The sequence below is a fragment of the Cygnus atratus genome, chromosome 24 (genome assembly GCF_013377495.2).
Source record: "Cygnus atratus isolate AKBS03 ecotype Queensland, Australia chromosome 24, CAtr_DNAZoo_HiC_assembly, whole genome shotgun sequence".
Taxonomy (NCBI): Eukaryota; Metazoa; Chordata; class Aves; order Anseriformes; family Anatidae; genus Cygnus; species Cygnus atratus.
The window spans coordinates 6,192,221-6,203,241 of record NC_066385.1 but is presented as its reverse complement, the minus strand read 5'-3'; the positions used below and the strand labels follow the sequence as shown (position 1 = coordinate 6,203,241).

At 51.2% G+C, this 11,021-nt stretch overlaps 1 protein-coding gene across 1 annotated transcript; it reads left to right on the top strand.

The window, feature by feature from the left end:
- Positions 1 to 9,795, top strand: TIMM17A (translocase of inner mitochondrial membrane 17A). The gene is made up of 6 exons (XM_035569161.2): positions 1 to 84; positions 4,728 to 4,827; positions 5,775 to 5,838; positions 7,218 to 7,346; positions 7,746 to 7,856; positions 9,469 to 9,795. The coding sequence occupies exons 1-6, from the start codon at positions 59 to 61 to the stop codon at positions 9,537 to 9,539; spliced, it is 501 nt and encodes a 166-aa protein (XP_035425054.1). The 5' UTR covers positions 1 to 58; the 3' UTR covers positions 9,540 to 9,795.
- Positions 9,796 to 11,021: the final 1,226 nt, after the last annotated feature.

The following is an 11,021-nucleotide window of genomic DNA, read 5'->3' as shown; positions in this document are numbered from 1 at the left end:
CCAATCGCGCGGCGGGGGACGGGGGAGGGGGCGGGCGCGGCCGGCGGCGCGTGCGAAGATGGAGGAGTACGCGCGCGAGCCCTGGTGAGCGGCCGGGCGCGGGGCGGGCGCGTGCGGCGGCCGTTGGGCTTTGGCGGGCTCGGGGGGCGCGCGCGCCGGGGGTGGGGGGGGGGAGGGAGCTGGGGGGGCTCGGGCGGCGGGAAGGGAAGGGAAGGGTGGGGGGAGGTGACCTTGGAGGCGCCGCCATGGCCGCCGCCGCCCCGCGCTTCCGGGCCCCCCCCCCAGCCTCACGGGGCGGCTCGGGGGGCTCCGGGGGCTCCGGGGGGCTCCGGGACCGGCCGGCCGCGGGCACGGGCACGGGCACGGGCACGGGCACGGGCACGGGCACGGGCGGCACCCGCCGCGGGGGTCGGCCACGGTCCCGCACAGCCCGGTCGTGGGCGCCTCCGGGGCCGGGGCAGCCGCAGCCCCTGTGGGCAGCCTGTTCTGCGCCTCGCCGCCCGCACAGCGGAGGGTTTCCTCCTGATGGCCGGGGTGAACCTGCCCTCTTTGGGTTGAAGGCCGTTCCCCCTCGTCCCGTCACAATCTACCTGAATAAAATGTCGCGGAACTGCAGGGGCTGGAAGGGACCTCCAGAGCTCACCGGGTCCAACCCCCCTGCCAAAGCGGGTTCCCTAGAGCAGGCTGCCCAGGGAGGCGTCCAGACGGGCCTGGAATATCTCCAGAGAAGGAGACCCCCACAACCTCCCTGGGCAGCCTGTCCCAGGGCTCCGTCACCCTCACCGTGAAGAAGTTCTTTCGCATGTTGGTGCGAAACTTCCTGGGCTCCATTTTGTGGCCATTGGCCCTTGTCCTGTCCCCGCAAACCACTGAGAAGAGGTTGGCCAAATCCCTCTGTCTCCCACGCCTCAGGTGTTTATACTCGTTGATGAGATCCCCTCTCAGTCTTCTCTTCTCCAGGCTGAACAGCCCCAGGTCTCAGCCTTTCCTCACAGGGAAGATGCTCCAGGCCCCGTAACACCTTTGTGGCCCCCCGCTGGACTCTTTCCAGGAGATCCCTGTCTTTTTTGTACCGGGGAGGATCACCTCCCTTGACCTGCTGGCCACGCTCCTTTTAACGCACCCCAGGATCCCGTTGGCCTTCTTGGCCATGAGGGCACACTGGTGGCTCATGGCCAACCTGTCGTCCACCAGGACCCCCAGGGCCTTCTCCACAGAGCTCCTCTCCAGCAGGTCATGCCCCAGCCTGTACCGATACATGCGGCTGTTCCTTCCCAAAGGAGTCCTCCTCCATGCCTTTCATAAGCCCCCTTTAAGTACTGAGAGGCCGCAATGAGGTCACCCTGGGGCCCTCTGCAGGCTGACCGTCCCCAGCTCTCTCAGCCTTCCCTCACAGGAGAGGCGCTCGAACTTCTGAGCATCTTCATGGCCCTCCTCTGGACTCGAATGTCCGAGGGCGTTGTCCAAACGCTTTTAGACCTCCAGCAGCTCGGTGCCATGCCCGCGTCCCTGGGGGGACTGTCCCAGTGCCCAACCACCTCTCACAGAATCAGGAATCATTAAGGCCGGAAAAGCCCTCCAAGATCACCTGGTCCAACCGTCCCCCTACCACCAGTGTCACCACTGAACCATGTCCCCAAGCGCCACATCCGACCTCTCCTTGAACACCCCCAGGGACGGTGACTCCACCACCTCCCCGGGCAACCCGTCCCAACGCCTGACCGCTCTTTCTGCAGAACCTCTCCCTAGCCCCCAGCCTGACCCTCCCCTGTCCCAGCTCCATCCCTCGGGTCCTGTCGCTGTCCCCAGAGAGCAGAGCTCAGCGCCTGCCCCTCCGCTCCCTGTGAAGGAGCTGCAGGCCGCCATGAGGCCTCCCCTCGGCCTGCTCTGCTCTGGGCTGAACAAACCAAGGGACCTCAGCTTCTACTCATGTCTTCCCCTCAGGCCCTTCACCACCTCTTTTCCCGGCTGCTGGGGCCCCACACTGCATTTCACCCCATTACCTGCTTCTCGCCCCGTTATCTCCATCCCCCCACAGCCCCATGCGGTTCCCCCAGGACCCGTCCCGAGGCGTGGGGCACCCTCTGCCTCCCCCTGCCCGAGCTGGCTCCTGGCTGTGCCGGGGCAGCCCGGCGTTGTGCAGCTGCTGTCCTGATCCCTAAATTGTTCACCATCAGCCATGGTTGCCATCCGAGTGCTGCTGCTGCTGCTGCGGTAGGAACCTGGCCTCGTCTCGCACGTTGCGCTGAGCCCGTTTCCCTGCTCTGGAGGGGCATCCTTAAAGCCGGGGAAAGAAGTAACAGTAACATTAAGCTTGCAGATAAGTGCCAAATAATAATGGGATAATCTCTTTTATTCTCTTCTGATTCTCTCCTCTGCTGAGGTCGAGTACTGCCGGGGCTGTGGGGTGTTTTGTGTCAGCTTTCCGATGCGTCCGGTGCCTGTCCAGGAGTTCAGAGGCGCTGACGTGAAATAGCAGTGCTGGTATCAAAGACGTTTTCTCGTTCAAAAGCTGCTCCTGCGGGGGCTTGGAGGATAGTTTAAGAGGAAAATTAAGTACCCCAAAGGTAACAAGTAACGAGCTTTACCTCTGAAGGAGGGTTAAAGATGGAAAAAATCTAGGCGAGCACTCCATGATTGGGGTCTAATTAATGAAGGTTCTCTAAAGAACAGTCACAATTTGCTAAATTGGAGTTCTTTGACCTTGTGGGTAAAGGAAGACCACTTTACATAATCTATTTAGATTTCCAGAAAGCCTTTTAACAAGATCGCTCTTAACAAGCGAACAAAGGCAGAGAGTTGTGATGAGATGTTTTATTCATAACAGTAGATCAAAATCTGGACAGGAGGCACAGAGAGGAGAAGAAAAAACGCTGAGAAGAAAGAGATGGTAGCTTTTCATCTTGGCAGATCTGACAACAGCGTGCCCGCGACTCTTCCTGATCATTGCACATGGGAAATAGGGGGCTTTGTAGAAGGAAAATAAAGTATAAAATGGGGCTAAATTATTTAATTTCGTCAGAACTGGAGGGGATTTGTTAGGAATGTGAGATGAAAGCACGTGCCAGGCAGGGCAGTAAAAACGAAGGGCGATGCCTGGTGGGAGGACGGCCCCTCGTTCCGCCGCTGACTGCTGTCCGCATCGGTGTGGGTTTGGGCCTCTGGCAGTGGTGGTGGTGGTGCGGGTGGGATCCTGGTGCCTCCACAAAACCGAGTGACTCTGACCCGAAATCAACGTGCGGAGCAGCGTCACATGCAAGCCAGCAATTCACCTTCGCTCCGGTGTGCAGAGCTGGTGACACCACCTCAGTGCAGGGACTGCGGAGGTGGGGAACGGGAACGGGTCGGGAACGGGTCGTGGAAGTGAGAAAGGAGCCCGGGGCGGCCTTTAGGCAGAGGGAACAAAACAATTTTTTGCAGGAAGCAAATAAAAACCCATGAGAAAATGTGCAGTGTAGCAGGTGGTCAGGGGAAAAGAGGAGCTGTGTTCCCCCCTTTCGGCAAAGAGCTTTTACATATCCTGTGGAACAGAAAAGTGGCGGGTCCAAAGCAGGTGGATGGACGAAGACGTGCTCTCGTGTGCGGGACCGCAGAGCTGGGTGCTGTAGGGAGCTCTCAGGAACAGAAGCACTAAATCCAGAGGGAGATCAGAGAAGCACATTGATGCTCATATCCGTGATCGCTCTCGGTGCAGAATTTGCTAACCTGCACACGGGGCTTGCCGTCGGGTTCAGCTTTGTGAGCGTGCATCTTGCCGCAGCCTGCCTTCTGCTCGGCTTGCTGGTTGTTGCCGGTGCAGCAGCTGTGGCCGTCAGATTTTGGTATGAGATGAAAGAAACGGAATAACTCCGTGCATACGCTGCAAAATTCCCAGCAGCGGCAGCGCAGCTAATTGCAGGCTGGTGCTCGCCTAGCTCGGGAGGTGTTCGGTGACGGAGAATTACAGGGCAGCGGGCCGCAGGGGACGGCGAGCCCCAAATTAGAGCCCGGCTCTCCGTGGTGGGAAGCCTTTGCTGAGAGGAAGGTGCCTCCTTCTGCGCTCCGTGAGGCTGCAGGCTTGGCACCGCCGCCTAGCGCTGCGTGAGCGTTCCTGGGGTTTGTTGTAATGAACTTCAAAGGCCCGGGATGCATCAGAAAAACCTTTCCAGTTTAACAAAAGATGACTTTGAAGTCTCCCATTCAAATAACCAGAACTAACGAAAAGCATGAGTAACTCCGGAAAGCAGCGTTTTGTTCTCCTGTGGGCTGAGTCTCGTTTGAATTTGCCACCTACGTTTTCCGTAGGTCGAGATGAGAATGAGAAGAGTAAATTCCAAGTTATTTACACTCCACAGGTAGGGCAGAGCTGACCGTAGCTGGAATGCTGCAGACGTTTCCCACGATGGAGACGCGTCTCGGTGCCACGTGTGAGAGGAGTTCAAACAATTCCTTGCAGAGCTGACGCCGACTGCCCGGGGAGGCAGGTTGTTGGGCTCTGGGTGAACGCGAGCTCGTGTCACTGCACACCTGCGCGTGCCTGTCGTCGCAGCCCGGTCAGCGAGCTGCACATGAGGCAGTAGCCCTGGCGCTCCTGTGTCCTCGCGCTGGTTTTGGATACTGGGACATTTGTTTGGAAGGGGAATTTCCTACAGGAATGCACCGGATGGGCGAGTGGTGCATCCCTCGCAGTTACTCGCACAGGGTGCAGTGGTGCAGTACTGCATTTTCATCTCTGTTTTTCGTTACAGTCCCTGGAGGATCGTAGATGACTGCGGAGGTGCTTTCACGATGGGAGCGATAGGAGGTGGCATTTTCCAAGCCATCAAGGGGTTCAGAAATTCCCCGGTGGTAAGTAAAACCATTGGAGAAGTGCATTAAGAGCGCAACCCTGCTTCCTCTGTCCGTCAGCAGCAAAACGTGGTAGCAGAAGGTAAGGTGAAGGAAATCCTTGTCCACAGAGCGGGACTGAGGAACAGGCTGCGTGTCATTCATCCAAACCACGAGCGTCCATCGGGTGAATGGCTCAGCATCCAGGGGGGTCCGTCGTCTGTCTGGGTTAAAGTTCTGCCTTCCCCCTTTCCACTGACGGCAGCAGCGGGGCCCTTGCAGCTGGCTGCCCTCCCTCGGTGAAAGGAAATATCTTTTTCTCCTTCAGATTTATAGTAGGGAGTGTTACTTTCTGTAACTAATTTCTTATTTAAATATTAACATTTTTTAGTAACTGGATTTATTTGAAAGGCAATTTCAGTTTAAATGCAGAAGTGTGCATAGACATGGAAGTTGAAGTTTAGGCAACACAGGTCAGTTGTTTTCACCTTCAAGTTTTCTGCTGCAAAATTTTGACCACAAACATGTTGTACAGACTTCTGATAAAAATAAGATCCGACTTCTACTTGAACATTGTAAAACATTCCTCTGGCTTTTATAGAAAGGGCTTGAAAGGGATGAAAGGGTTTTTAGTTGAGAGTGGTTTTTGCTGTTACCATGTGACAATTTGATTGCCTAAAGCTTCTTAATAAACTATCAGTTTGAGGTAAATTTTGTGAATAAAATCAAATAACTTTTTCCAAAACTAGTCAGATCCTGATCCGCACTTCGGTTTTGTAGCTTCCAGGTATATTGCGAAGATGTGACAAATAGTAAAGTATCTGTAGAAATGCATTTTTTGTCAGCTCCTGATCACAGCCATTGAAGGTGCTTAGAAGTAGGTTGGGCCTGTGGCACGTTTGGGCTATACACAGACATTTTGGCTGTAAGGCTTCATTCCTATGTTCTGTTGTTCTCTTCTATTGTAGGGGGTAAACCACCGACTGCGGGGAAGTTTGACAGCTATTAAAACAAGAGCTCCACAACTGGGAGGTAACTAATTTTGTGTTGATGTTGCCATCATCTTTCTATGGACTGTTGGTAGAACATCCAGGTTGGGGAAGTAACGCGATGGCAGCACAGGGACACCTGAGCTGCCTTCCGGCAGGCCAGATGCATTTCACCAGGGTTTGTTAGTCCGAGCAGAGAATAAACACGGTTCTGTTGCATCCAGAATTAGTTTTGGTGTGGAGAAAACATGCTTATGCTCCTGGAGTGATAAGCCAGGGTTAATCATTTTGTCATATATGAGCCAGTTCTGTGCAGAGCTGCCTGCGAGCCTGTGCCTTGTGTGCATGGCTTTAAAGTAAACAAACTTGGCTCATTAGGAGAAATCATCAGACGTGGAGAAACAGTGAAATAGGTGGGTGGATCTGGCCGGGATTTCAGACTTCCCCTAAGGTCAGCTAGGTACATTTCAGTCTTTTTTTTTTTTTTAATGAATGTTGTGCACAAATGTCTAAAATCACAAGCCTGCTGCTTGAGCCAAAATGACATTACGATCTCTTAAAGGTGGTTCAGCATCTAAGTGAGTAAGCCTAAGGACCTGCTCCGTGCCATTATGCCCTTCTATCAGGAAAACTGAATTAATACATTACAGAAGGAGAAAATGGGAGAGTGATGTCGAGCAGGGGAATGTGTTGGCTGCAGCAGAACCTCTCAGAGAAATCGGGGCCGCAGGCGGAAAAAGCTCTACAGCCACAGCCTGTGGTGGCTGCACAGAGAGAGGGATTCACCCTCCTGGTCTGCATCTGCCAGCAAGCTTTCAAAGGCATTAAGACACCTCCAATTAAGGAGAGTTGAACTTAATCTAAGTCACACATTTTTCCCAAAATGAGCCTGGGGAGGAGCATTTATTTTCATTTATAATACTGGTTATTGTTAAATGACTGTAGAATTGCATTCTGAGAACTGTCACGTTCTCTTTACGTCTGCCATACCGTACAGACCAGCTCTGACCTCCTGAGATGCCAGAAGCAGTGTTAGGATAAGGTGCTAAACTACTCTGTCATTCTCTATGAGGAAATACATTTAAAACATTATTTTTTTCCTATATGCTATTTTTTCCCTGAGCTATTCCATCTTTATTAGGATGCAAATTCCATTATAATCACTGCTTGGTAATCTTTTTGTCATGAAATATGAAATATTGAGATTATATTTAAAATGTATATGTATGTATAATGTGTGTGTGGCTTGACAAGTTTAGAATTTGTCTCAGTATTGATTTTGACCTGTGTTTGGTTCTTGCTGAGATTGGATGTGTCTGAAAGTGTGCTAACACCACACCACCTCTTGATGGCATGACTGCAGTGCGGCTGCTTGCCTGCTTTCTCTAATCTGGTCTTGCCTTTTTTCCAACTTTCCAACAGGGAGCTTTGCTGTCTGGGGAGGTCTCTTCTCCATGATTGACTGCAGTATGGTCAGAATGAGAGGTAAAGAAGATCCGTGGAATTCAATCACAAGCGGAGCCCTAACTGGAGCCATATTAGCTGCCAGAAGTAAGAAATTGAGCTCTCGGGAGCATAGTAATTGAAAAAGCTTCTGTATTCTAAATGTACAGTTCTCATCCTTACAGCAAAGCAGAATTGTGTGATACCCAAACTGGAATTTACTTTGTAAGAGAAATTGAAAGATAATCTTAGACTTTTGTCCTGTGCTTATGAAAGTAATAATTATGTTCTCAGACATTACCGTTGTTCTTTTGTTTCCCTGAGGAAGGGGAAGAATTGCCTAGTAATTATCTCTTTATTGACGATACTAACGAGGCTTAATGAATGCAAAATGGCTGCTTCTGAGTCTGCCCATAGGAGAGATTATAACTATAGAAAGAGAATTATAATATGCAAAGTAATGCGCTGAAAAAAGAAAAAAGTGTTGTTTTGTACTTCTATTTTTAGATGGACCTGTTGCCATGGTTGGGTCTGCTGCAATGGGAGGAATTCTCCTAGCTTTAATTGAAGGAGCTGGTATTCTCTTAACAAGATTTGCCTCCACACAGTTCCCTAACGGTAAGGAACCATCACTGCAGTAGCGCGAGGCTTTTATTGTGCAGTCTTTACTAATGTGCCTCTTCCAGTCATCAGTCTTATCATGGAGTAAATCTACTCAGCCAATTCCCAGCTTCTAAGGCTGTAAAAAGTGAAGGAAGAGCCGCACGTTGGTGATGATGCAAGAGCTTTCCAACGTTCTGTCTGTGGGATGACGGTTCTAGAGAAATCCACGTCTAAATGAAGCGGCAAGATTGGCTGTCACTCAGCAACGTAAAGGCAGAGGAATGTGGTGCACCTGGGGGTTTCCAGGCACAGTGGGACGTGGGTCATTTCTGGGGCTTCAGAGGGTGGAGAAGATATTTGGGATTCGTCTGAGCAAAATGTGCAGACGTGGGTGGTGTTACGGGAACAGGCACCCCAGCCCCGTCCTGCTGACTCAGGCCCAAGCAGGACCTGCGGGTTCCTGCTGCTCCTTCCCACTGCGTGGCCGGGCGCTGTGGGGCTGGAAGCGACGACGTCCACGTGCCAGATTGTGGAACTGGTCTTCTGCCCCGTCCCCCCGGTACATCCACACAGCCCTGACACGTGGTGGCAGCAGCAGTTCAGGCGGCAGTGAGCGACACGACAGGTTTGAGGGAATAGGAAGCAGCAAGTTGGGTGTGAGACGCAGGGTTCTGGCAGGCTGGCTACGGTCCCTGTGCAGATGTGTGGGTAACCCTGGCTCGAATGAGGAGGTGAAGATCAGCAGGCAGATGCAGAGGGGAGATGTCAAAGAGGGGTAGTGCTGGTGCTTTGTTTTTCTTTTTTAAAACCACTCGAAAACATGTATCCCTTTTTTTTTTCCTAAGAAAAACACAAGCTGAGATGTCAGTGAGCAGAGTCTGTAACCATTTACGTAAATACTTGGCTGGGTGAAACAATTAATATCTCCATTGCCCCACCTCGTTTTGGGAGCAATACAGACAAAACCACTAGTGTTGAAAGGATTAGTGGCAAGCCAGTAATTCCTGATAGGATTCCTCTCTCGGGTTTGCTCACTGACGTTCTTTGTTCAGTCTAAATTGTTACAATTTCCGTTCTTAATACAAGAGCATTTTAAAATGAACCTGCTTCGGTGAAAGGGTATCATCTGTCTGTTACAATTTATTCTCTCTAAACTTGGCGTACAATGAGCGTATTGCTTCCCTCCAGCAGGACGTCGGTAAGAGGAGTCGGGAAGCTGGCTCCACAATGCCTCGTTCCGTTCCACTGCCTTGCCTTGTTGTGGGGCGAGTTACCATGGGTAAACCTGTACAGAACGGCCAGGTTCAACTGCAGGGCAGTAAGGCATAGGTTTCCAGCTCCTTTAGGGGACTGAAAATGTTTCCCTCTCGCTGCTCTGATTCATTTCCCGATTAGTAAAGGAGCTAAAAATACGTGCCTTATTGGAACAGGGCTCTTGTCAACGTGTAAAGCTCTTGAACTTTGAATGGAAAAAAAATGTAAAGTCTTGTTATTGGCTTCGTTAATTTTAGAAGGGATATTTATATTAAAGAAAAGCACTGTGAATGTGTTTCATGCTTTTAGTAGGAAGAACGTCTCATCTTTTCGTATTTATTATTTGACTTTTTTTCTTTCTCCCTATTCACAGGCCCTCAGTTTTCAGACGATCCCTCCCAGTTGCAGCCCTCTCCGTTTGGCGACTACAGACAATACCAGTGATTATCCTCATTCTGCTAGTTCTTATTGTACCTGAGCTGTAATTTAAAATGCTGGAGGACCAAGATGCGGTATGTCTTTACACCAGTGATAGTCTCTTACACAAACCATGCCAAGAGGACCTTCAGCGCTTGTCAGTGTGAAGCTGCACAGGAGAACTGTTAGAAGATGACAGATCTATTTATTCGTAATAGGTTCCATTACTGTAATGTTAATTCATGTCTGGTAGAATACATGGAGATTTAAGATAAGGACCAAATGGAGTCTTGTAATCCTTTGGACATGGACTGAAGTGAATGTCTGTGGAGTCTTCGCTGGGATGTGGCATTAGCCATCCACAGTGAATGCATCTGGAATTTATCCCCTCCCCTTTCGGATTTAGGTTGCTACACAGATTTCAGCTTGAGGAAAAGCGTTAATCTACATGCAGTTTTACACTCCTGAAGTGAATATTCCTGGGAGAATGTGCAAGCCTGTGAAAATTACTTCCAGCACTATTTATTTCACCGTTGTTCTTTGTTTACCGCACTGCTGCCATGTAAACCAAGTTGTTTGGTTAAAGCAGAATCTCTTTTGTGGCCCCACAGGCTGCAGCTCACCTCCGTCCTTCCCCTAAACTACACAAGGCTTTGAGCCCCTTTCTGCAGGAGGTGGCAGCATGGTAACTCCGTGGCTGTGCCGACACCCTGGCTTCGGCCTGGCTCCTGCTTACTGTGGCTTGCACAGCTGACTCGAACAGGACTGCCATAGGCAGCTTCCCCTGCAGAACTGTTCCTCGAGGTGTCTGTAGGGGATCAGGACAGAAAACAGGGAGCTCTCGGGGGTTGGAGGGTGAAGCACCTGCATGCTGTCAGCACAGTCTCTCGCCTTTTCACTGCGGATCCAGTCCTTCAGTGCTCTGGAAGGTATCGCAGTTCCGTCTGCTCCATGGTTTTGCTCTTAAACTCCAGTTGTGAAGGCGCGTTCTCCTGATAGAATATACGCATTCCAAAAGACCTGTGCAGCGTTACCTGAGCCGCTTCTTGGCTTTGCTTCTGCCCAGGAAGGAGCTTGATCTCAGCACTCTGTGAGGAAACACGCAGACCCATTCAGTAGGAGAGGATGAAAATAACAGAAGTGGTCAGAGTAACGCTTGGCAAACGGGTGAATTAGGATTGTACGATGTGTGCGTGCCAGCGCAAGATCCTGAACATAAGGCTCCTATGTCCTGTCATCCTGTAGAAGGGACATTTTTCGTGCCTGATCTCCCCACCCTGCCTGTCCCAGAACCGCTCCACAGTAGAGGTGCCGTGCTGCTCTGGTACCTTGCTGTTTGTATAGTTGCTGCTGGCGTGTTGTAACTTTCAGACACCTTATGCACAACAGCCCTGTGTTTTTGAACGCTTGTCTTGCTTTGCCACTTACCTGGTTCCTCAGGTGAATCGTAAGGAATTTGCTTGATTTGTGTCACTCAGCCAGAGTGCTCGCTGTTATTCCTGGCTGAGA

Bases quoted from the DNA above. Each gene is read 5' to 3' on its own strand.
- TIMM17A (XM_035569161.2), top strand. From the start codon at position 59: ATGGAGGAGTACGCGCGCGAGCCCTG. The intron at 85-4,727 runs GTGAGCGGCCGG...TTTTCGTTACAG, and splicing joins GAGTACGCGCGCGAGCCCTG to TCCCTGGAGGATCGTAGATG. The intron at 7,347-7,745 runs GTAAGAAATTGA...TTCTATTTTTAG, and splicing joins AGCCATATTAGCTGCCAGAA to ATGGACCTGTTGCCATGGTT.